The 26,864-nt window shown below is 43.1% G+C and overlaps 3 protein-coding genes across 7 annotated transcripts; 2 read left to right on the forward strand and 1 right to left on the reverse strand.

The window, feature by feature from the left end:
• The first annotated feature begins 2,817 nt into the window (after positions 1–2,817).
• On the forward strand, positions 2,818–5,312 carry LOC121620060 (serine/threonine-protein kinase pim-2-like). Its single transcript, XM_041955998.1, has 7 exons — positions 2,818–2,983; positions 3,104–3,201; positions 3,567–3,614; positions 3,717–3,938; positions 4,588–4,765; positions 4,891–5,064; positions 5,164–5,312. The coding sequence occupies exons 1-7, from the start codon at positions 2,818–2,820 to the stop codon at positions 5,310–5,312; spliced, it is 1,035 nt and encodes a 344-aa protein (XP_041811932.1).
• A 3,243-nt stretch (positions 5,313–8,555) lies between these two features.
• zgc:91944 (uncharacterized protein LOC436941 homolog) lies at positions 8,556–21,950 on the reverse strand. Of its 5 annotated transcripts, none has more exons than XM_041955050.1 (11): positions 21,733–21,950; positions 20,631–20,742; positions 18,876–19,305; positions 18,479–18,564; positions 16,871–16,981; positions 15,406–15,618; positions 14,318–14,474; positions 12,538–12,620; positions 11,978–12,073; positions 11,570–11,685; positions 8,556–10,504 (listed from the first exon to the last, which is right to left on the reverse strand). In XM_041955050.1, the coding sequence occupies exons 2-11, from the start codon at positions 20,710–20,712 to the stop codon at positions 10,358–10,360; spliced, it is 1,521 nt and encodes a 506-aa protein (XP_041810984.1). In that variant the 5' UTR covers positions 20,713–20,742; positions 21,733–21,950; the 3' UTR covers positions 8,556–10,357. The 5 variants fall into 5 exon arrangements, with proteins under 5 accessions (XP_041810984.1, XP_041810982.1, XP_041810986.1 ...); XM_041955048.1 differs by having other exon boundaries at positions 11,570–11,688; XM_041955052.1 differs by lacking the exon at positions 15,406–15,618.
• A 2,137-nt stretch (positions 21,951–24,087) lies between these two features.
• LOC121619519 (gap junction beta-4 protein-like) lies at positions 24,088–25,069 on the forward strand. The gene is made up of 2 exons (XM_041955277.1): positions 24,088–24,644; positions 24,775–25,069. Exons 1-2 carry the CDS (start codon positions 24,109–24,111, stop codon positions 25,067–25,069), a joined length of 831 nt encoding a protein of 276 aa, XP_041811211.1. The 5' UTR covers positions 24,088–24,108.
• The last annotated feature ends 1,795 nt before the right edge of the window (positions 25,070–26,864 follow it).

Raw genomic sequence — 26,864 nt, forward strand, 5'->3', positions numbered from 1 at the left:
TGTAAGTATGGCTTTACATCTGCTCGGATGGAGTCGTCATGGAGACCTGTGAGAACTGTTTGGAGAAACTGATTTTGGATCAGCTCTGAGCTGTACTTTAGTCCTGACTCAACTCTTTCTGAAGCAAAGAGGATTTGTTGTCTTAGGTCCATGGCTCGCACCAGAAACTGGATTGGTGTTTCTCCTGGCTCCTGAACTGCATGTGTAAGGGAGTGATACAGCTCTGTAGCATCTTTCACAATATAATGAGTCCGTAATATCTGTCTGAGAGCTTACAATGTCAAATCAACTCTGCTTTCAAGATAACTCTTCAGTTTTGTTCCTGGGACTATGGCTTGAATGACAGCTTCGACCACTTCTCCTTCATCACAGCAGAGGCGCTGATGAAACCTAAACAACTGGCAGTGACAAAGCGCAGAGGACATGACAAGACTGACTCACTGACTGCAATGTAAATATGTTCATAGAGGAACAAGAGAAAGATCCCCAAATGATCAAGGTGTTTGGACCAGTAGTAACCAAGGTTGAAGGAGTGTGGAGAGGGCCGGATGGAAGGCCAGTTCTTCCTCCAGGGCTGACATCAGTGATGCAGCAGGAAGCACATGGACCCACACATTGCAGAAGTGCACGAATTCACCATGTGACCCACTGCGGTGGCATCCTTTTTTTTGATGATTGATAACCACAATAGAGAGTGTAACATGTATAATGTGAAACCACTGTCAAACCACAAGAAGGCTGACTCGCTCTACCAGGAGAGGAAATCATAACTGACAGAGACACTGAGTGGGTGTGTATATATATATATATATATATATATATATATAGGCAGCATTTGTGCAAGAAGAAACAATTCAGAGAAAAACTTGAAGATCTATGGGCTGAGCTGTACTAAGGTGAGCATAAATACACTGCGTGGAATTAAATAGGTCCTGGCACTCAAACAAGGTACTGGGAACACACACTCTCCATTTCTCCCTCTGTAGCTTGAACATTTTCTTTTTTGATAGATGAGGTGTTTACTGATTATTTTGATGTTGTATTTACTTCACTGACAACATTATTTTGTCCAGTTTTACTGGATAACAACACTTCTTCCTGTTCAGCACGATTTACATCATTTACACCAGTGTCAGATTTTAAGATTTTTCTCTCACACTAGTTTTTACTAAAGGTGACATCAGATTTTCTCAGTTGTCAAAACAAAGATATAAATACAGAAAAAAAAGAAAAGAGTGCAGATTCTGTGTTGAGGTTAACATTTTCAGACCTTTGTAAAGCCTCACCAGTGAGCATAACATGAAGTTGGCATGTCTGTAACAGCTGAACGTGGGGATTTCCATGCTGATTAGCAAAACACTTCACAAATTTAACTAGATAATGCTTTTGTGCGTTTTGATTCAATGCTGAGTGTAGCCGAACTCGATAATCTCGTTTCTGTCTGGAAAAATCCAATCCATTCAATCCAATTTTATTTGTAAAGCACTTTAAAAAACAACCAAAGTGGACCAAAGTGCTGTAAATGTAAAAAAATAAGTAAAAAAACAAAATGAAAGAATAAAATACAAGAATAGATTAAAAGACATCAAACAGTTGTACCAGTAAAACAATAAAATAAATAACAATAAAACAATGAATAAAAATGGAATAAAATAATAAATACATTCAACATCTCAAGGTGTCAAAAGCCAAGGAGAAAAGATGGGTTTTCAGATGGGATTTAAAAACAGACAGCTGCGTTTCCATTGCCCCTAGAAATTCGCAAATCCTAAATATAATTAAAAAACGGTAATGGAAACACCTAAATTTCGAAAATCCTCTCAAATATCGCAAAAACATTTTTACGCTCTCAGGTGGTTTTTCAGCCGTGTCGATATTTAGGTGTACCGCAAGAGTGTAATGGAAACACTTTTTTCGCATTTACACGTCTCCGAGGTCAGCGGACTCCGCGTTTCGGGCCGGACGCATGCAGTCAGATATAACGTCTTGTCAATTTTGTATTGTATTTTGTATGTTTTCTGGATCTCAATAAGTAGCAGACAAAAACACTCCAGCTGTTCCAGCTGTCATGCTGGCTGATCTGTTAAAGACAATCTGACAGCTGTGATCTCGTCCTGTGCGCACTTTGCAAAATCTAATCATTCCGTTTTCATTAACCAACCATTTCATCATGAGATGAACTTGTGATGAGTGTGTGCACCTCAGCTATGTGGGAGACACGCGTGCACGCCATTAACTTTAATATTTAAACATAATTGCTGATAGAAAATATGTTCAAAGGACACTTCAGTAATTCACAGTCCTGTATTCTGCTGCTGCTCCGCCGGCGCGAGCTGACGCTGTCAGAGCGAGCCTCGCGTAATAACAAAGTGATAAATAATAGGCTATTACAATCAGTGATCACTCTAAGTCAACAGATCATTTCTTTATTTCATCTTCAGCATTTGCGGGACGTCCAAGAACTTACGAGAAGTTCGGCTGGTTCGCAAAACACTGTTCAATGGAAACACCTGCAAGTCGCATTCGAACTTTGCCGAAATTTCAGAAATATCGCTTTTATTTTGCGAACAACTGTAATGGAAACGCAGCTGGAGGCCTGTCTGCTATGGAGAGGCAGATCGTTCCAAAGTTTAGGAGCTGAAATACTCCTTTTATTATTCAGGTTGACAGCTGACTGCTCGCGCCAGTAAAAGGCTGACGGCACGCAGAGAGTGGACGGCATTTTTGGTTTTCATGCAGAAATGTCATTTCGTTTTCTCTGCAGTCGTTCATTGATTTCATAAATGCAACACATATAGTTGGTTTGGGGCTGTAAGTATGAGTGACAGAAAGAGGAGGGCCACCCACTTTCGCTCCGCTGATGGTGAGCTGCCTCCCAAGAGGAGGAGGTGTAGTGGAGGGGACATCAGTCAGGACTTTGGCTGCTGCTCCGTGGAGGAGGAGAGACTGTATGAGATGTCCTCCTTAGAAAACATTAGCAGAGGTAAGCTAATAGAAAACTAAACGACTTTTTGAGTGACTTGATTTAGACGGCTTGTTATTTTCATGTTTATCTCAGGAGTAAAACAGGATTACTTACATTATAATGTGTCTGTGGTTTTAGCTGATTTTGAGGACAAGTACTGTCAGCACACCACTTCGTTGGCCACAGGAGGCTTCGGCTCGGTCTTCACTGGCCACCGAAAGTCAGACAGTTTACCAGTAAGTTTTACACACACACACACACACACACACCCCCACACCCCCCCCCCCCCCCACACCACACACACACACACACACAGACACATTATAACACTCTGATGCTCAGGAAGTAGCCTACCTGTTAGCAGAGATTGTTTTGCACACGATCCTGGCGTGTGTATCCAGTGCTAGACCGAAAAAAGAACGGAGGAATAAAAACACAGTGGGGCATCAGTCTCTTCCTTTATTGCGCATGCTCATCACAAGAACATCTTTACATCACATGCCATTCTCAGCTCATCTTATTGGCTGCAACTATTGAGAGCAAATTTATTAATACATATGTCAACACTACCAATCAAGAGATGTGTGTTTCTGCCATGCAGGTGGCCATCAAGCACATTCGCGGAGAGGCAGTGAAGTGTGAGAGAGTGGTGAGTTAGCCTCTACACATGCTGCTCACCTGTCTCCTCAAAATGAAGCTGCTGGAACTTGAGGTCATAACCACTTGGTGTATATGCATCGATTTTCTTCAGAAGTGCAATGGTAAGGTGTTTGACATCGTCCTCGAGGTTGCCCTCATGCTGAAAGCTGCAGGTCTACCAGGATCCGCTGGAGAATCTGCTGCTGTGTCCCTGTTGGACTGGTACCTTCAGGACCAGGAGCTGATCCTGGTAATGGAGAAACCAGAGCCCTCCATCGACCTGCACAGATACCTGAAATCCCGCAGAGGATCCCTGGATGAACAAGAGGCAAAGGTACGACAGCTGGGATGTTTCTGTGTTTCGTTTTGTTCAACCACAGCTGAAAAACTGTATTTATCACAGTTTTTATTGGTGTGTTCAGATTTCACTGCACTGTAAAAATGCCTGGTCACACAACAAAGTGTTCATACACCACTGCTTGCAAAACAGGTGGTGCTAGAAGTTATATTATTAAATGATATAAATAACTTATGTAGTAGTTTTAATTCATACCCTGATAGTGGAGGTGAAATAAAAGTGGTTCAGCACAGCTAACAAGCTACGACAGCATCCTCCCATTTAGACTCCTCACCTCTCTGTTCTCTGCTGTTTAGTCCACAGCACCAACATTCACCAAAGTTGATCAGTGTGGATTTAGTTTACCACCACTGACAAATCCACTGATTGCATCTATTCTATTGGAATGAACAGATTTTCCTTCAAAATCCTGGTTTTAATGCCGGTGTGACTGGACCCCTGGACCCCAGAAAACCCGAGTTCATCAATAAAAATCACATGAAGCTCATTCATTGGTATATTGATGCCATATTTAACACTGTCATGTCATCGTCATTAGGTTGTTTCAGAGACTTTTCCACCCTGTGGAGGATCAGGAGAAAATACTTCCTTACAATCGCTTCAAGTCTTTCTCTCCTGGTTTCAGATGATCCTGAGACAGCTGGTGGACGCGGCCATCGACATGCACTCCAAGGGCGTCTTTCACCGGGACATCAAGTTACGCAACGTCCTGGTTCAGTTCGAGTCCGATGTACTGAGAGTGCGAATCATCGACTTTGGCTGCGGCAGCTTCTCGACGGAGGCTGCTTTCACCTCTCTCTGTGGTATGATGTCTGGCTCTCTGCTCCTCATCTCTGAAAGAATGAATGTCATGTTTAATCCTTTGTCTTTCTTTTCTCTCCATCTCTCTGCCCGTCTCCTTTCACCCCTCTGTTGATGTGTGCACTAGGTACCCGTGCATACTTCCCTCCAGAGTGGTTTGATCACCAGGCATACGAGGCCCGTCCCACCACGGTTTACCAGCTGGGCGCACTCTTCTATTCGTTGCTGAGGGGACACCGGCCTTTTACCACCTGGGACTACTCCAGCGGCTGCATTCAAGTCAACACTGAGCTGTCCACAGGTAAGATACATACACACGCATACATACACGTATGCACACAAATCTATTATTCAGGTTTCTTGGTGGACGTGGTCTCCTGATGTCTCTCTTAATTTTCAGATGTGAAGCTTTTGCTGATTCGGTGTCTGGCCAGAAACCCTTCAGAGCGAGCCACTCTGGAGGAGCTACAAATGGACGCAGCCCTCAACTCTTCTGAGACCTCCTCCATTAATAAGACCCTGAGAGAGGCTCCTTGCCCCTCGGCCTGACAGTGCGGTGGTGCACAGTATTAGTAGTGCAGCTTTTCGCTCCTTCGGATCCTATTGGACCCCCCGCCCCTGGATTCAAAAGAACGACACTGGATTTAATAGTGTACTGTACAAATAAATTAATCTTCCTTTGATTTGCTGCTTCTGGTGTGAATTTTAGGTTTGGCTGTGTCAGATCAATGTATACATATGTGCTCATATAAATACACCTCCTCAGTCATATGTGGGCCGCTTACTCACACAACATACATGTAGGTCAGATACTTGGTGCAAATGCTGTAAGCAGGAGGAAGTGCTTGAGATTTTTTTTCCATTTAAATGAAAAGCATCAAACTCAAGCAAAAATGTGAAACATATGAGATTATCAGCAGAATAGGTACAGTAACTGCAAATATACCCTCAGAGGAGCTAAAGGGAAGTGGCAGAGCATGTAACAAACAATCGGCTTCATATTACTTAATATTGTCGTTATATGAAATCAAGCAGAGGAGCATTTTTGTAACAACTGCCACAAAGATGTAACAGACTCCTGCGTATGTTCAAACATATAATGACAGGTGTCATTAATAATTAATTAATTTATTTATTAATAGCCAGGAGACCCTAAGAGACCCTTGGGGACTAAGCTAAAAGGTTCATAAATCTCTGTCAAATACTGATAAAAATAACTATGTTTAACTCATATAGGCTGGTACGCTTTCAATGTCAGGTGGTACAACCAGTGTAAAACTAGAAACATATTATTTTATCATAAAACTGTTCAAAGCTCTAAGATTATCCATGACACTTTTAAAATGTTTACTAGTTTTTAAATTTAAAGTTATTATACACTTATATTTCACATGATAATTTGTACATTATACTATCAACTAAAGATCCGGCTGCAAGGGAAGCATATCTGGCAAAAAGAAAAGAGAGGTAATTAATCACAACAGTTCATTTTACAGTTATTATCATTATATTACAACGTTGGTAATAATTACGTTTTACCGACGCACAGCACGCACACACATCTCGCGGGATGTCCGACAACTTACGTGAATTTCGGCTGGTCCCAAAACACTGTTCAATGGAAACACCTGCAAGTCGCATTCGAACTTTGCCGAAATTTCAGAAATATCGCTTTTATTTTGCGAACAACTGTAATGGAAACGCAGCTGGAGGCCTGTCTGATATGGAGAGGCAGATCGTTCCAAAGTTTATGAGCTGTTAAAGTAAAGGCACGGTCACCTCTGAGCTTGCGCCTAGTTTTTGGTACACTCAGGAGCAGTTGATCACCTGACCTGAGAGAGGGGGGGGTGAATAAGGCTGCAGCAGCTCAGAGAGGTAGGGCGGGGCGAGGCCATAAAAGAATTTTAAAATTTATCCTAAAAGGTATTGGCAGCCAGTGTAGTGAGGCTAAAATGGTGAAAATGTGTTCGCGTTTAGACTCCCCTCCTCTCTGTTCTCTGCTAGTTAGTCCACAGCACCAACGTTCACCAAAGTTAATCAGTGTGGATTTAGTTTACCTACAAATCCACTGATTGCATCTATTCTATTGGAATGAACAGATTTTCCTTCAAAAACCTGTTTTTAATGCTTGTGTGACTGGACCTTTACCAGAAAACCCAAGTTCATCGACAAAAATCACATGGAGCTCATGACAGTGTTAAATATGGCATCAATATACCAATGAATGTCGTCATTAGGTTGTTTCAGAGACTTTTCCACCCTGTGGAGTATCAGGAGAAAATACCTCCTTACAATCGCTTCAATGATAACAGGTGTCATTAATAATTTATTAATTTATTTATTAATAATCTGTCACTCCATTCTATAAAATCTATTTATTTTCATAATTTTTTTAGTTAATTCAAATAATTATATTATTTTTATGTTTTGGCTTCTCACAATCTTAAAATGACAGGTGCAACTGTCCAAGCAAGTGAGCAGGCTAAGAAAACTATAAAAAATGTAATATTAATAATGATAAATTCTGAATAAAATACTTTGGCATTGTTTTATGTTTTAAGTCTTTTGGAAAATGTTTTTTTTTTCTCATATTAATAGTCTTTTAAAATAACTGCTAAACGTTTGTCCAGCAATTAACATTTCCTAAATGTCAGGGTGGAGCAACCATAAACTTTAGACTTTTATTTTGAAGTGAAGAGACAATAGCTGTAAACAGGATGTTGCATCCGCCAGGAGACCCCAGGAGACCTTTGAGCTAAAAAGTTTGTAAATCTGTCCAATACTGACAAAACGGGAAGTGTGTCACTTCTTGGAAGCAACGGTGCAGTTGACAGATAAGGAAGGGGCTCTGTTCTGCAGTGACAATTTCTCGTAATTTGTCTCGGTATGTTGTCATGAATTTCACACATACCTTGAGCTTCTTCAGCTCAGCATCTGTTCAACATTCAGCCTGGACCGCTGGCCTGAGCATCGCAGCAATGTGCAAACACGTATCTGACATGGTCCTTACTGGAACAAGCAGAGGCCGCGGCCTCCATGATGACTAAACAGATTTTAGGCTGCATCGCTTGTATATGGCAGCATTGACATGAATGACAATGCTGCCACCTTATGTTCAAGTGAGCTACTGCAACTAAAAATGGAGAAATCTGTGGCAGTGTGTCCAAATTTATTGGATGTTCATCTTTAAAATGTAATAATTTGAGAATTTCAAGCTCAACTTTGATCTTGCATATTATTAACAATAGAAAATGAAAGGAAAAAGCATCAATTCCAATGTTTTCTATAAGCTGATACTGTGATTTATGTCCAATGTAACTCAAACGAAATCTTGTACGAGTTGTTTCTATTTTTGACAGTAATTCAGACAGTATATGGAGGACGGGGAGTTTTAATGGCATATAATATTAGCTGCTAAGGCTCTGCCCTGCCTTGTAGTTAGTACCTCTCTGTTATCAGACATCATCTTCAGTGACCCTGGGCTTCTGCTCTGCCAGATACAATCACATAACGCACCATTACTGAGATCAGCACTGCATACGTCAGGAAACACTGAAATTATGCAACACATTTTAACAAGTCATCGGGACTAACATTAAATGAATAGTGCTGATCATCAACACATTACCCATCATTTATTGATTCAATAATTCAGTTGTAATTGGCATGTAATGTCGCGGTGAGGCACTTAACACTTTCAAGTGTGACTCGACTTGTTTCATGTCAAGTTTAATCATCTCGACAGCAGCTGTTCCCACATCCCGCTCAAAATAAATCCAGACATATCACGGCCATTGTTTACAATTTTATTATTGTTTTGTCGTTGTCAGATAAAAGCAGATAGAGAGGAGCATAATTATCAGAAAAAGCGTGCAGCTTTGGGGTTCCTGTCCAAAGCCGGACGAGAGAACTGTCTGAGGTGAGTACAGGTCAACAATACAGGGCAAACCCCACCGTCATAAATGCTACATAACACTGCCCGTATCATAAACAGTCACAGTAACGGCCGCCGTCAGCGTTCTGACAGTTAGCCTGCGACACATTCATGACACAGAGTTATTCTGAGGTAAGCTAGAGTTGGCTAGTGTTGTACTGAGCAAATAAACATCTATGTATTGTATATCTATAGTGTGGTGACTGTTTCATGTCCTGTTCCTGTGAGCACAGTTCACTCTGTGGCTCATCTCTACCTTGGCATAGCTTTGGCATTAGGAGGTAACATGGTGGCGCCCTGTCGGGGCCATTTGAGAACAAGCGTCTTTGTCCATTTCATGAACAGTTAGGGAACAACTCCCGAGGCCTTGGGCCAGTAAATATAGGGGACTAAGTAATGCAGAGTTTAAGTCAGCTATTCATATTTCAAGTTTGACAAATAACAGTTTCTATATAGTGCTAATGTAGTCTGAAGGAAAGCACCCATTGACGTGTATATTCTCTGGGTTATGTACATGTCTAATGCAGGTACAGTCTGCTACTCCCATCTTTCAATTAGAGTGAGATCCACTTTGAAGTGCAGCTTTGCAATCATACAAACTCACACGAACTTAAGCTTTAGCTTATTCCAACAGGACAGAAGGTGCTTGTAGCATGTAGAACGACACATTCTGATTTTTGATCACATTGATTTTAGCGTTCTTTCAAACGTAAAGAAAAAAAAATATCTGAGTAGACTTGTGTAACTAGTCTAGCTTCACTGGCTGAGTTGAGGATTGAGACAGACTTTGAAATGAGGATAAACTACAAAAATGACCAAAGAGCAGCATTCAGTATAACAAAGAAGACAGATGACAGAGAGATACTGTGACAAACTGTCCTAGGCTTGTTTTGCTAATATAAAAAGGTATAAATAACACATCCTGTTTTGGTTAAACACAGTTAAGATGAAGAAAATCTTGATGAGGAAAACAGAGCACATGTTAAGACAACTCTTCACTGTCTTTATCCAACATTTTTTGGGATTACCTGAGATTCCAGTTGTCCCTCAGGGCTTTACGGATTTGATAGCAACAGCGCTCGTTGACTGATCGACTGACTGAATCGGTCGACTGATTGAGGTTAGAGTCTTGCGAACCCGATGGAGTCAAAGACATTCAAGCAAGCAGAGGGCTTTCGCATCACCATAAACTAGATCCTTGATGGCGTACTTTATCCCCCGCACCCAAACACACCTGACCTGCAGGCTCAGCACGTTCATGTGACCACAGTCCATCAAACAACCACTCTTTGAAAAGGCTAAAAGAAGGCATGTAGCAAAGAAAAGGCGTAGCTTAAAATGGGCGAGGTATCCTTTACATGATTCTCCCTCTAAGGATTTTAGGCTTTTTAATACCATCTTGGAATGCACTATATATTGATATATATGTATATATATATACTGTATATTGCCGTTAATATAAGCAGGATTACTGTTGATAAATACAGTGGCCTCCTTACCATCAGAGGCACCTCAGCGAGCTGCAGCACTCTTCTCCCTTTGAGTTTTGGGTGCCATAGGCCCAAAAGGCCCTACGCGGGTGGAGGAGGAGACACTTATTCTTTTCCTATTTCATCTGATTAAAACTGAAACACAATGATCCACACTCCACCAGCTTTGGTCACTCTTCATCCACAGTCTCCCTTTTTGAATCCTCCTCTTTCTGATCCAGGACCTGAGGGGTGGGGCTCGGCAGGGCTGCGACCTCTGTGGTAGCCAATGAGGAGGGGTCTTGCTGGTCAACAATCCTGAGGGAAGAAGTCTCTTCCTGTGGAAAAGTATGATGCATCAGCAAAACATCTGGATTTACACTCCCCATCCATTTGATGTGAACATAACAAACGTTCCATCCTCCACCTCCTTTTAGAGACAACTCGTGCAAAACAACAAACAGGAATCTACATCCAGGCTGACCTCATTATGCTGCACAATCACCTGCACAGACCAGTTTGTTTACATGTGACGCTGACTTTCGCTGAAGTACCGTCCTCTAAGGAAACATTTGAGAAGCTACATCAATATACATTTAGCAGCACATTATACATGTTAGATATTGTCCTGGACCCACTATGATCGGACCTTACTATGGTAGCTGAGAGACAACAGAAACAATGTAGCTTCGTGTGAAAAAAGGTATTTAAAAAGCTGCAGGAGGTGTACAACACAGGTGGCTTTGCACTGAGTCCTTGCTTCAGAGGCAGTGAGCGTAAAGTTAAGACCCACAGAGTCACAATGATCACATTTAAGGTTGAAATCTGCTGGAATGTTCCTTTAAGGCTAGCGAGGCTGCTGGCCTCACAGTGTGTTGATGTCCTCGTCTCCTGCTGCGAGCAGCCGAGAGACGGCCCTTGTTTCTGCTGCTGCCCCAGAAACTCCCTGTGATTTCTCAATTTGTACAAAACTGGCTCTTCTGATCACCAACGTCTGACTTGGCTAACACACCACATGCCAGGAGGCCTGTGACAGCACTTGCAGACAAGTTTTTTAGCTGACTGTCAACAGAGACATGCTGTATACTGCTATGTGCTACGGCTGCTAACAGCTGCATAAGAGGCGTCAGGGCTCTGGTATTGTCCGGCACAGCTTACTTGCACAGAGAAATTGAGCTGAGCCGTCACTGTCACACCACTGCTTTTCATGCAGTGATGAGTCATAGAGAAAGATCTGTGAGACATTAGTCCAACAGCTATTTTACAGCAATACGGCTGAATTTTATTCAATTTAAACGGTGGACACCGCCCAGTTTGAAGGAGGCAGTTTGTTTTTGGACTACAAGTTGCCTGCGTTTTGTTTGTTCTTAAGCAGCTGGTTGAGTGGCACCAAGTCGACTTACCTGCTCTGAGAATCGATGGTTCACCTGATCGGCAAACTCTTGCATCTCTCCCTCCTCACCATTGGAGTGGCAGCTTGGACTTGGCACCTCAATTCCATGGCTTTCCAAAATGGCAGCTTCTGGTTGTGTCAGACAGGGAAGCAGAGGTAAGAGATGGAAACAGAGGAAATGCGAAATGAAATGTACATTTTTCACGAGCACGGTCAAAAGTCTCCTCCTGTGATTCTGCAGATCGCACTGTCCACAGAAAACCATGAATCTCCACTTTTTGGCGACTGAAGGGTTAAGTGTTCTACATACACTATTTAAAAGGCCATGGGGCGTCACAAAGCTGAAAACAAGCTCATGAAACGGTGATGCTCTGCAGATACGTGGACGGCAACAACATGAAAGCTCTCACATCCTCACCGATATTCGCTCTTCTCTTCATCTCCTTCCGACGGTTGGCAAACCAGTTGTACACCTTCAGTGCGGTCACACGCTCAAACTCAGACAGCTTGCAGCCTGCGTGATGAACACACAACATATCTCGTTTATAGAGCCTGAGAATATGGCAAACCACGGCGGAGACAGTGGAGATGCTCCGCTATCCTGTAGGACCACATTTGTCATGAAGTTAATGACAGTAACTTTCGTTTTACAGACACGTCTTGTGCATAATTTAGGATGAGAGATTTATTTTACACAAAACAGGTGCAGCTTTTAAAGGTGAAATAAACCTCTCACAAAAAGAGAGCAGATAATTCAGTTGTGGCGTTTCCAGCAAATGCAACTCCTAAAAGTCCAACAAACTGATAGCAGTGAATCCTCCCTTTTGATTTATCCATGTATGAATCTAAAAAAAAGTTTGAATTTTTGCAGTTTGTTAAGCTATAAAAGAACTGTTAGATGGGCACACAAAGCAGATCCTATTGGAAGGATTTTTAAAGCCATTTTAAACAGGCTTGGTTAGAATAGTGTCTCAGTACCTGGTTTCTGAATGACAGAGTTACAGGCGTTGGCAATCTCCTCTCGCTTGGCCTCATCTGGGTACTGGTTCTCCATGAAGAAGCTGTCAGAGAGTAAAGAGCCACACCAGTGGAAGCAGTTCAGTCACTCTGCATCACAGGCTACATGTTTATTTGAGGAAGGCACCGATCTGAGCAGTGCTAGTTCCGCCCACATTTTACACCCCATCAACTCCGTCTCTGTGTTGAACCAGGGGATAGGACAGAGAAAATTTGCACAGTGGAGGAGCGTCAGGAGCTGTCCTCGCTGTAAAGATACATTAATGGATTCATCAAGCGGATTCATTTCTGCAGTTGAAACACTGCATGCTGAAATCTCTGCCTGGGCCTGTTCAATATGAAGGTTTTCAGGTTAACTACTGAAATTTAAATATCCAGGTTAAGTTCAAAGCAACCTTTTTTTTTTCTTTCCTCTACAAATTTCCCTTACCCTCTGAGCTGCCCTATCCTGTCCACGCTCTCTCTCTCACACACACACACACACACACACACACACACACACACACACACACACACACACACACACACACACACCGTCACCTCTGCTGTATCGTCCTTGGGTTTAAACTAGCTCATAAGGATCAGCACTGCAGTAGAGCTGCGTAATCCGGGCACTGCTGGTGAGTGTTGTCTGAGGGCCTGTGTGGTCTTATTACTGTGAGTGCCCACACTGCACACCACACTTACAGCAAGCATGTAATAGAGAAATCAATTGCGGGTCGGACTGTGGAGGAATGCCTGCTCCTCTTTCTCTGCATCCTTCTGAGTTACTGAGAAGACAGTCTCAAACAAATATGTTGCAGAGAAGCAGACACATAATAAACTGGGAAAAAACAGCATAATGAAGCGAGTGGCGCTGCTCTGCACTAACAGAAGGAAGTCACAACAGTGAGGCACTAAAGGACACTTGTTCATATGAACAATTACCTCAAGCAATACTGCATTCCTATCGAATGTGAATATCAATCCCTGACTGCTGACGTGTCCCGACACATTTCAAGCCATCAAACACACAGGTTTTCTACAGATCTCAGCTGCTTTGCATCATTAGCTTTTTTATAGTTCTAGCTAGTTCAAGCTAGTTTAACACTAACACTTTATATGAGGGGGTGTGCAGAAGGCTGATATGACACTGTCACATAGGGGACATAGCATATATTAAAGACCCTTCTAGGGATGGGCATGGGAAATCACGAACATGTAGGAATTCTCATGCATGTTTCTGACTGTGCCGTTAAGCCAATAAACCCCAACCCCAATTAAAAATCATCATTTTGAGACTTAATGACAGCATTCGTAAACATTCAGAAAGACTCCTTCATGTCCAAAATAGGTCTCATGTCATGGTTATGTCAGTCTTATGCACACCCCTTCAAAGAAAGTGTGACCCAATCAGTTATCAATAGAAAATTAATCTGCAACTATATTGATAATAGCAAAAAGGCCAAACATGCTCTACTTTCAAACTTCACATTGTGAGGATTTGCTGCTTTTCATCATCTTATGTGATTGTAAGCTGAATGTCTTTGGCTTTTCACATTGGCCTTTTGGAAATGGAAATTGTGACAGTGAAAAATTGTGATTTAGTACCATTTTCTGACATTTTACAGACCAAAAGATTAAATCAGTGAATCAAGAAAATAAGCTTCACTTGTAGCACTAGTTCATTTTAGATTCAGTGGCTTTCAGTGAGGATTTTTTTTCCACCTCTGCTTTTTACGTAGCACTAAAACTTGCTCACCTCTCCATGATTGATTGGCACTCCTTCCTCCAGGTGAACCTGCTTCCTCTACGCAGCCGCAGAGGCCCGCCCACCAACCCTGCCCTGTCGCCAGCCATGATCCCTGTCCTCCAATCGGGTTCCTCCTTTACCAAAGACCGCATTGACAAGGTGGCCCCTGAAGAAGAGGACACATGCAACCATTCAACTGTTGAGAGTTTATGGAAACAAAGGCAATGATCGTGTTTCATGTTCCGGCTGTGTAGTCTGTCACAGGAAATGTTCCTCTGGCTCTTCGAACATCGCCATGGTAACAGTTAATAAGGACTGACTTACACCAGCCTGGGAGGTGCAAATTTTAGGATATATCTGCATTGTAACTTGTGCAGGGTTTGTCCACGTTCAATTTCCTCTTTAATACTACATAGAACACAATGTAATACCTGTCATACCATGTGAAGGATGAAGGTATGATGGAAAGCCAGTAAAGATTATATGGCCTACAGTGATATTACATTTATTCAGCACTTCCTCGCAATATATAAGAATAGATCCTGATGATATAATTGATAACCTTGATGCAACCTGGACCCCAATAAGTGGCAGAAAATGGATGGATGGATTAACCAATGAGAAGCGATTCACTTAAGATGAGGTTTAGGTTGAATTAACTTTCAACCATGAGGAGACAACGAGCTTCCCAGCTGCTGCAGCTGGCAGCAGTGACAGTGTTTACTACAGGTCTGATGGTGCTGACTGAAACTCCACATAAAGAAAATTTAACAGCTTCAAGAGAACGTTCGAGAACCTTCAAGACCTGCAGTACGGTGCATCCTGTTTCTACTCAGTTTTAGCTCACTATATTCAAACTGAGCTACATCTGAATTTACACATAGCTGGCTTGACAGCCTGCTGATAGCACGGAGCTGCTGTATTTTGAGCATTAGAGGCGCAATCCTCTAGTTTATCTCTGCCATTTGAGACTGTAGAAATACATCCCAAGATGACAAAGTGGCAACAGGGTAAATGGCATGCAGGTCAGCCGACGTGCAGGCGTCTCCCGTGGCAAGCCGCTGAGGCCGGGGGGGGGCCAGGGAGGACGCGATTACCTGGCTGGGCCTGGGCGGCTGCAGCAGCGGCAGTGTACCACGGCAGCAAGTGCATCAGCAGCTCTCTCTGCCTGCTCCACACTGGGTTGGGGTTGAGGTTGGTGTTGGGGTTGGGGAGGCTGCCGCTTGCCCCTGCTACCGTCCCGTCTCTGTCCCCTCCCCTGGCCCTGGGCATGGGACTCACGCTGTGCTGGCTTTCACTCCACCTCAGCCCTTCAGTCGGGACAAAACCAATGGTCAGGCAGGCCACAGCCAGGGTTCAGATTATAGACACCAGTTTGTGGCTAACGTAACTGGAAACTGAGAGTTACCTGGGTTCAGTGACACACTCCTGTAGACCTGCCTGGCAGTTTTTAGCCAAACTGAATTTAAAAACAACTGTTTCCTTCATAATGCACTCCAGTGTATCTGCCAATTGAAAGTCAGTTTGAGTGTTAACACTGGTACTTTTAAGATTCATGATGGGCAGGTCAATAGGAGCCTATATCAGAAGCAAAGCATTGTGGCCACTGAGGAAATTAGTTCTTGTTAGTATCACTGTTAATAATCTGTTTGTTAGCCATGTAGGAATGAAAACCAGCACCAGAGTACCTCCAGCATCCGGGCTGAGAACTACAGAGGAGCTAAGGCAAAGCTTGGGTGGGCGGGAAAAGAAATAAAGCTTTAAGATGAAGGGAGGCAGCAGGGTCAGCAGATGGTCCACCGGCGGCTTTGTTTGTTTCACAGAACCGATAATGTGATAATGTGACTTTGTGAAGTGATTTATTGTGAACGCATGCTGTCTGACACAGACCTGAAAGCTCTCAGCATCTTCAGCGGTTACTCGTTTCATGTTGTATTAAACCATGCCGCATTTTTTAAGCATCCTTATCCCTGTATCCTAGGACATGGAGAGGTCAGCACCATCCCAAGCTGTTACTCTAGCCCGTACAGACGAACCGCATTCACCCACTAAAGTTTCATTTCCAAACCAGAAGCCTTAATATTATTGATTAGCATCTCTTGTGACAGGACTACCTTTATCATTTGTCTTCCCTCTGAAACTATAGATTTGTCTCGTGTCCTTCCTTGACCTCACAGCCCTCGAGGACCAGGATGGAGTTAGCGTGAGGGATTAGGGGTGTGTGGGTTTACCATGCAGGAGGATGGGGAAAAGAGGAGGACAGATGAAGGGGGTTAGCAAGCAGTGGGTCACATTCAAGAAAGACAAGAAATCTTTTTCATACATGCTTTCCTTCCTACATTATCTAATCTATAATCTATTTTCATTAACCTGACATTGAGGCCTGAGGGGCTGATCTGCACTGTCTCATAATTAGTCTTGCTGTACTTCACATCCATCATTGCTATGATCTATAATCCCGCTCCTCTGCTGTGTAACAGTCATATTCTGACCTGCATCTGAAACACAGCCCTTGTATTTCCTGTCTCACCGCTACAACCCTCAACCTGTCCCGCGTCTCACCTGGGTTATTCCTCTCCAGCAGGTACCAGCGGTAGAAAGCTCTGCGTTTGGAGTCGCTCATTTCCAGGCCTTGCTGCAGCAACCACTGGGAGATGTAACTCTGGCTGATGCCTGTGTGCCGGAGGCAAGCCATGTTATCTTAACACTTTAAAGACATTGATTTATTTCACGGTGCACCAACAGCATCTGTGCAATTGAGATGGGCTGTGTGCCAGCTCTGAAATACTCCTGTTAAGCTAATGAAGCCATTCCAACATCAATACTTTAATTATGGACATGTGATTTGGTGCAATACATTTGCAGGGAGGGGGAAGAAAAAAGTTTACTGGTGTGAACATGCTGCTACCTGTGAAGTTCAGCATTCATAGCTTAGAAGTGGAGCCTTGGCTGTGGAGGCTACAAGCCCTGAGAAGTAGGCTGCATTATCAATGCCGACCTACTTATTAGCTATTGCTTTGCTCTTCATCTGTTATTACATTTAATTACCCAAAAACCCTGTGACCTGTTTTGTATTTCATTCACCAAATCAAAGGATTGTTGTTCTAAACGAGCATCATATGTTGTATCGTGACATATAGTCATGTGTTATAACTCAGGCTGCAGCTAATGATTTTTATAAATCTGGTTTATTTGTCACTCTTTTGCTTAATCCATAACTTTTTCAGGCTACAACGTGTCTGGAAAATAGTGAAATGATTCCCATCATAGTTTTTCAGGATCCAAAATGGGAATGATGGGAACGATGATTTTAAATACCTTGTTTTCTCAAAACACTGAGATTTCCAATTTAAAATTATATAAAAAAAAAAAACACAGAGAAAAGCTGCAGTTCCTCTCATTCGAGAGGCTGGAAGCAGCGAACGTTTAGATGACAAGACATCTGGATTAAAGATCACTTAGACTTCTATCACTTATCAAAATTGTTGGCAATCGATTTACAAATGACAAAAACTGATTATCCTTTGGGAGCATTTTGAATGCAACACAGAGGTGAAGTAGTTTGGGAACAGAGGCTAACTTTAGCGAGGTGGAGCACTGAACTGCAGCACGAACGGACAAGCCGAGCTACCAACCACAACTGCACCACCTCACTAAACTTCAGCCAGCTCTGATCAGATGAAGAAAATAACTCCGCGCAGAAGGCCTGCTCCTGTTCAGCACTGTGGCTAACGATGGGTTTAACTGGTACTGGTGCTGCTGTGGATTCTCTACTGCTTTAACTCCTATTCCTACAGAAGCATCCAGACACTCAGCCAGTGTTGGCGTTCAGTAAATTACACTTTCATGTCATTATTTTATGTGTGGACGACTGTAACACATTTTCAAATTATTGCACTTATCATTTTCAAACACAGTTGCGAACCCCCACACTTTCTCTGCTTTTTACAGACGGTGACCTTCATCACGACCAGCTAGATTAGCAGCCAGTTATGTTTCATGTCGCAGTTTAGTGAACTAAAAACAGTTCTGTATCTTGCTTGACTAAATCAAACTCAAATCAATGAAGATTTATGACTCCCAACCACTTACATTTGACACATATCCTTGCAGCTGTTTAATAAGCTGTAATGACTTTGTAAAAACATCACAGCCAGCGCAGTGCAGTACCTGTAACTTGGCCTACGATTGCCTGAGAGATCCTGCGATTGTTGAGGAAAGTTTTGATCTCCTCCTTCACCAGGTTGCTGTCTCTCCTGCAAAAGCAACAAAAACCCGTCTTGGCATTAGTACTATTACACGGTGGTTAAAACACCAGCCTTTGCTCTGAGTAACCTTATTCACTGGTGCTTCTCTTTTTTCAGCCATCCCTAAACACCTGACCTGAATTAACTCCACTAAAATTCTGGAGAATAAGCCTGCACCTCTGGGGACGCTAGCTGTCATTATCTGATGTTATAATAGTCTCTCTTTGTCTCTACCATTCTTTTGGTCTTGCTTTCCGACTCGTCCTCGCCCAGCTCTCTGATAACACTAAGCTCCACCATCCTCCCTTTTCCATGCTCACCTCATGTACTCCTCAACCTTCTCCTCCAGGTCCCACTCCTCCTCCCCCATCATGTCGTAGCTGAACGACCGCTGAACTGCCACACTGGGAGGGTAGAGGGGCGGGGGCGAGGCCTCGTAGCTGTTGCTGGGGGATAGAGCGGCGCCGTCCAGGCCGGAGGTCTGCGTGGTGGCAGAGGCTAGGGAGAGCGAGGAGGAGGAAGAGGATGAAGATGAGGACGGGGCTGGAGCGGCCGTGGCGGGGGTGTTGTTTGATGGGGCGGGTTGCGAGTCACAGTGTGGCGGGCGGTGGTCCGGGTCGAGCCTCTCTAGGGACTCCAAAGCGTGGATGATCTGAGGTTTGGTCATGCCGGACAGACGCAGGCGCTGCAGGAGGTCGATCTGTTCGATGGTGTAGCGTGGCTCCACCTCGCAGCACTCCATCCTGGCATCTGCATACATAATGTCGGGGTGTGCCCTTTGTCAAAGTGAATTTGAAACTGCCATTTGGAATGAAATACAAGACCAACTTTGTAAGCGAATCTGAACCAACTGTAGCCCTATTAATACACCAAAGGTCTGCATGCTTCGGTTGATTTCTCACCAGATAAACAGCACCCCAACACCTCACAAAGTGTTACCAAGACATATAATGCTATATTTATCTCTACTCGGCCCCTTTGATAGACCTTAAATTTAGATAATATGTCGCCAACTCTTCCAGAACCTCCAGACAAACTGATAAACGATGAAAGGATTATTAATAGATGAAACCCCAAATTAAAAAAAGACATGCAAAGCTGAAATCAAACAGTACACTTCCATTGATGGGGTTCACTTATCTTGACTACACTTTAAATGCAAATCTGACTACCTGATTTTGGTTATGCTAATGCTAAATAACTTTGAGTAAATACAAGGCTGGTTTATAAAACTGATCTTAGGAGAAAAAAAAACAGACTGCATTCTCCTCTGAAGAACCCTTGGGTCATTCAAACTTTTGGCACCCTTTCAAACACTTGGCACAGACACTTGGTGCTAACCTTGCTCCATTTGTCCAGGGTGGAATTAAAGTAAGATCACCCTGGCATACATAACCTAATATCAGGTCCACTCAGCCTAGTCATATCCATCTATCCATCCATCTTTACACTTGCTATAGCGGCCTGTCCTGTGCAGGGTCATAAGCCTTGCCCTAACATTGATCATTAATCGTCCAGATTACAGTGTGCAGATCACACTGAACTCATTTCTGGCGATCTGACATGACCTTGGTTACTTGAAAACATCATCTGACATCAGTGTCAGCATAACTTGAATCTGTGGAGCCCTCTCTTCAACTCGGCATCTGTATGATTTTGATCCGTGAACTAAAACACACAGCGGTGAGCTGCAACAAGCACAGCCGACTGCCTCTAAAAAGTTGATCTAGTTAAATGGGATGTTTGCCGAATTTACCACAAAGACCCGACGACTTCCAACATGAATCAAGTCCGACCTTGTCGCATTTGTGCCTTTGTTGGTAAGCAGGGCAAAGTTAACTTGCCACATTTCTTTCTTTTTCTTTGGCAAAAAATTGCTTTTCACATTTTGTGTGTTTACAGGACAGAGTGGCACCCATCAGAGCTGACGCCACATTGCTTCAAGTCTGCTGTATGTGCCTCACTGGTATTCTGGGTACTTTCTGTGCAAAACTACAACATTCAGAAGTAAGCAGCAAGCTGCCTTTGGCTTCAAAAGTAAGTTAAACCGTGTCCCGACACTGAGGTTATCTTACCTGACGGAGGGGGTGACACAGACAGGCGCCCCGGGAGTGGTTCGGTGCGAGGGGTCGCGGCGGGGACACACCACTGTCGCATGGCTCAGCGGAGTTCAGCTCGGCTGGACCTCTACAGAGTCAGAGAGGAGGCTTGCTGCAGTGTGTTGCGGTTAAGCTGCCCTTATTAGCATGCTGGCAAACCTACAATAGCAGATGAGGCTAGGCTAACACCGTCAACTCCGGTTGGTTCCCCTGAGCACCAGCAGCCTGCCAGCGATAGCTGCTCGCTACCTTGTTGTGTTAAGTTAGACAGCGCAGTCAAACAGAAAGCGGAAGCACTGCAATTCCACCTTCAAAATGTAGCATTTAGAATGATGTATGGTTTCTATAATAATAATAATAATAATAATAACAAAAGCGCAGATAGAAAAGTGCTTACAACCCAAACTCATGGATTAGTATTTACCTGCAGCCAAGAGTCCCTGGCTTGAAATCAAACTTTAAAAAAGCCTTTCGACAACAGTAGGTGGCCTAGCAGATTAGGCCACCACACAACACCTAAATGATATTGATAAACTAGTCTAAAAATTCTAAGGAAAATGATCCTTTAATGTATTTATAACCGTGTATCTTTAACTCATTATTTTACTCTGGTGCAAGCCTAACCAAAATTATCAAAAGCTATATGTAATACATTTAGAGAGACACATTTCACCACAATTTCAATGCAACTTTATCACAAGATGCTACTGATTACACCATTTTAACTTATGTTACTTTCTGTTTCTGAAAAATTATCCATGTGCACAAATTAATTAGCTTTTATTTTGAAGGACACCGGAAACATTGCTATTGAGTCTGGCCAACTAGACACTAGAGTCTGTTTTGTCTTGGCTAACAACTTATCTAAAACTTGCACCTTGGATATTACATTGACAGTGTTTCAGATGGGTTGTTATGTAAGAAACCTTCATGGTTATAAACGGCTGCAAACAAGCATTTGGTGTGTTAGGTCAATGGGCTGGGACACAGCCAGTTGCTAACGAGTTAGCTCGCTAGCTAGCTAAGTTAGCTGATAGCTAGCGCCGGATTGTCCCACCGCGGAGCACCTCTCTCTTACCTCCCGTCGCTGTGGAGAGATAGCAGCAGCCGGCTGGACGGAGAGGGAAGATAGTGAAAACTGTAGAGAAAGTGGCGGTCCACCCAACCCCAATAAAGAAAGTAACTCCTCGGTCCGGAGCAGACGGTGTATTAACGAGCAGAGGGTGAACGGAGCGGGGTCATATTGTCTTTCAGCTATGCAGTGGGGAAATAGTGTATGCAAATGTGGGGAGTCTGTCTCAATTTATGACCCCTCACCCGATATCACTGTCAAGCTAGCAAGAATTATAATTATGATTTCCGGTTATAACGGACCCGCTAAAAACACCATAGATAAATTTAAACACCACAATGCGTAAAGGTTACGTTTTAGCAAAATTCATTCAAAGCACCAACAATTCCTATCGGTTTAGTTAACAAGGCACTAAGCGGAAGGCTACTCTATATTCAATTTTATTTTATTCTTTTATTTTGGAAAAATATGTCAGTAAATCTGTCTGTCTTGACTCAGCACCACCCACACAGAAGGACATTTGTATGCAGTTAAAGGCCTTTCTCATTTGGAAGCATTTATTGAAGAAGTTTGATGAAAAGGCATTGAACAACAACAACAATGATGATAATGACAATAGTGATAATACTAATCGAAAAAAGGTTCTGGTATGAACAAATACCAACTCAAACACACTGCTCAGGGTTTCACCTGATCACATGGTGCTCACAACTATCTGATTCTCAATATAATGCAGTGGACATGTCTTGTAAAGGATTTGATCATGAAACTAACATTTACTTGAATACTTTACTTAAGTTCAGATTTAAGGTACTTGTACTTTACTTGAGTTTTTTAATCTCAGGCGGCTTTATACTTCTACTCCAATACAACAACAGAGGGAAACATTGCACTTTTTACTCTGCTACAATTATTTGGCAGCTTTAGTTCCTCATGAGTTTACAAATTAAAGATTTTTGCACACAAAACACATGAAAATGCGCAAGCAGGGCTGAAATGATTGACAGAAAATTAATTTGTAACTATTTCATAATCATCTTTCACGCTTAAACACTTCATGGTTCCAGCTTCTCAGATGTGAGGATTTGCTGCTTTTCCTTTGAATTTCTTTTGAATAATTTTGGGGTTTGGAATGCTGGTTGGCCAAAACAAGGATTGTGAAGGTGTCACTTTGGGCTCTGGGTAATTGTGACAGCATCCTCACTATTTTTTTCAATTTTTTTTCCAAACCAAACAATCAGGTGATTAAAACAGAAAATCATCAGCAGATTCGTCTATCATGAAAATGATCATGAATATAGATTAGCCCCACCACAGCCAAGTGCAACAATAAAATCCTGTATTTACATTTATGCAAGAGTAATTATTGTCTATTCAAGCCTCTGAAGTCTACAGGTGGGTTCAACCTGCACAGCTCACCTGTATTTGCAGTTTTGTGATGTGATAGTGCTCCACTGTGTGAGAAGTGTACCGTCAGATGTTTTCTTGATCCCCAAAGTTTGGCGATGTTTCCTGTATTTGTCCCTCGAGGCCCTGGAGGTTCCCTTGGGCCTCTGACTCTCCGAGGCTGTAGACATGGGTGCCTCTGTTGCATCCTGCCGTTATTGTACCTCGCAGACAGCCTGTTTGCCGGCGAGAGTGAACATCAGCTGCTGAGTAATCTAATATAGCAAGATTTGTTTGTCCAGTTCACGCAGACAGCCACAGACAATGTCTGAACCACATACAGTACAGTCTCTGGTCCAAACCCGAAGGAATACTCCGTTCTGGCTGATGCAGTATATTCTGTTTTCAGATGATGGGGCGGGCCACAGATCACCTCCTCAAAAATGAGATAGATGAGAAATAAAAAGGCAGCACTGTGAGGGTGACAAATGGAGGCTGAAGGTGTTGTAACACTGAACTTTTGAATACTTACTCCTCTGGAAAGAAAACCGAAGTAGTGTCTAATACATGGTGCTGCTCAGCTTTATTGATGATCTCATAAAGGTAGTTGTTTTTTACTGTCTTGTGTACAGATGGAGGATATATCGATTATTTAAATAATGAAATGTCTCGTTCTTAACTTAACGTAGCCTGAACAGCATCGGCCTCTCTCTGTCTCCCTCCTGCCTGTTAATCAAAGTGTTTGCAATCACCAGTTCCACAAGTGACTGTAGCAGAAGAATGAGTGTGTGTTTGCTTTGTTCAGTATTCTGCCCTCCCCTTCGACCTGTGCCAACGAGGCAGTAGTAATAAGTACTATATTAAAGAGCCTTCGTGCCTGACGTTCTCAGATCAGCTTGTGTCCGAGCATTCGGCAGAGTCCCTGCCGCATTTTTTGGGCGTATTTGGGGCCTCTCTTTCTTCTAGGTGGTCCAACTTAACATCTGAAGCAACACCATGAACTGGGCCTTCCTTGAGGGCCTCCTTAGCGGCGTGAACAAGTACTCCACGGCGTTCGGTCGCATCTGGCTCGCCATCGTTTTCATCTTCAGACTCTTAGTCTTCCTGGTGGCCTGTGAGAAGGTCTGGGGTGACGAGCAAAAGGACTTTGACTGCAACACCCGGCAGCCCGGTTGTCACAATGTCTGCTACGACCACTACTTCCCCATCTCCTACACCCGCCTCTGGGCCCTCCAGTTGATCTTCGTGACCTGCCCGTCCCTTCTTGTGACGCTCCATGTGTCCTACAGAAAAGAACGTGAGCGCAAACATCGACTGAAGCACGGGGAAGACTGCGTCCCTCTGTATGATAACACAGGGAAGAAGCGAGGGGGTCTTTGGTGGACCTACTTCTTTAGCCTGCTCTTTAAAATAATGGTGGATGCTGTGTTTGTTTTCCTGCTCTTCTACATCTACGAGGCCACGTTCTTCCCACCGCTGGTGAAATGCAGGCAGGAGCCATGTCCCAATGTGGTGGACTGCTACATTGCCAGGTAAGGGTGCCTTCAAGGCTCTAAATTATTAAAGATCATGGAATCTCAATGGCTGAACTAAACCTCTGACCTCTGCTTGAAAACCTGAATCTCACATGATTTGTCCCATCTGTGACCATCTATTCCTCAGGCCCACAGAGAAGAAAATATTCACCGTCTTCATGGTGGTGACCAGCTTTGTGTGCATCTTCCTCACTCTTTGCGAGATCTTATACTTGTGCGGGAAGAGGTTCTGGGAGTGTTGCAGAGAAGGACGCCACAAAGTGAGAGAAAACTCCTTCATGATGACCAGAACTCCTCTGGCTGGGAAGGAGAACTCGGCGTACAACGAGACTGTCCTGAAGAAGTCCAAGATGGTCGACGAAGGCAACGGAGGAGCTTGCGTAGAGAGTTCAGCCCCAGCGTACAGCATCGTAGTCTCCTGAGACACACCTTACCGTGTTCGTCCATCTGTAGTGTTTGTGCTGTTGGCCAGATCCAAATTTATCTGCACAAATCAGCAGTTTAACAGACAACGTTGTTTACAAGGCTCATGTCTATTGTCTCTACTGTTGAGCCGAACATGTATGCATTCTTTATCAAGGCTTGTGCTTTAAACACCTGTTAAACACTGAGCACTGTGACTATTTATATGATTATTTGTTATGTGAGTTTATTTTGCTATCTGTGTGGCCACAAAATAAAGATTCTGTACTCATTCTGAGATGTGAGAGCTGCAGTGTGTGAGTTCTTTAACACAAACTGGCACTGAGGCAAATACTTACTACTACATACATACTGTATGAGGACATGAAATGTAGGGTGTAGGATATTTTTCAGTAATCCCATATTAAATTGATCACTTGCATATTCAGGTCATTTATTTCAAACGAGAGCTTTGTCAAATGTGTTTTCGGCTATTTCCGGTATCTTTGATGACCCTACAATGCGCAGGCCAGACTCTAATGTGTGCAGCAGAGTAAATCTGACCAATAGAGATCTAGATTGTGGATTCCAACATGGTCAAAAGTACTCAGTGCAAACAAACGTCTTGGGTACAAAATAATCTGCACATGTTTCTGATAGCAGTAACATTATTGACAAAAGTTGATAAAATCACCACTCCTACACTAAGTTTCAGACCAACCCGTTGGCAGTTAACTACATCCTGCATTCTTTCAGAAGACTGAGAGCAGATTTGTAAAGGAGAGCATCATAAAACTGAGTGTTAAGTTAAGGCAGTGACTGTAGCACATTCCTATCTGAGAGAACGAACACGAAAACCCTCGTTTTATCTGATTTTACACACTGGCTCTCCATATCAGGTGTACCAATGGTTCCAGAGCGCTTGTGCAAACAAATGTTAGGTGGTGGCCCTGTTTAATCCTGATTAATCAAAGGTTTCAAACAGGCATATCACCACATTTACAGTTGCTTAATGGATCTAATGCCAAGTCACCTGCCAAGAAACGTGGTGAACAGAGTAGACAGTCCCACCTAAATGACGTCCACTAATGCCCACTTGTTATTCAACGTGCCGTATCACCTTGAATAATTTGCACAGTCACTCTCTGCAGCCGATATCGTTCTTCCATCAAACCACTGATGCGTCTTTTGTTGTTTTCTTGGACTTTGTTTTTGCTGTATTCACCACTTTCAGTGAGGGCTACCCGTCACAATAAAACCGCCAGAGTAAAAGTGAGTTTAACGGGCATTGTTCTTGGAGCTCTTGGCTTAGCTGAGTCAGTTTGAACATAAACTGATGCTGACAAGGAGTAGTTGGAGATTTAAAGGTAAATTCTGGACGGATGCCAAATGTGGCCACACCTCTAGATTATGGCCAAGAGTTGATTCTTGTACCCAGTTAATAGCAGAGACCCGCTGCAGGAGAGAGGTTGTCCACAGCCTGCTGAACACATTCCTACAGTCTATTTCCCGGACAAGGGACCGAATGGACTGAGTGGAAGACCTGTTCTTTGTTCAGGTAAGTAAAATTTTAGTCATGGTGTTGAAATTGCATATTTAACATAACATATAAACATAAAATTTAAGAGCTTATGTCAGTGTGGGTTACTATATGCAGAGGCAGGATGAGGACACATTTAACAGAGCTCTACCTTCCAGCTGCAACTTAAAGCTTCCTATAGGTGTTGTAGGCTGGAGCCAAGTGTTCCTGCGCACTGTGGAGAGTTTTATGTGTTGAACAGCTGTTTGATCAATTATTAAAGGCACCTTCTTCTA

The sequence above is a fragment of the Chelmon rostratus genome, chromosome 16 (genome assembly GCF_017976325.1).
Source record: "Chelmon rostratus isolate fCheRos1 chromosome 16, fCheRos1.pri, whole genome shotgun sequence".
Taxonomy (NCBI): Eukaryota; Metazoa; Chordata; class Actinopteri; order Chaetodontiformes; family Chaetodontidae; genus Chelmon; species Chelmon rostratus.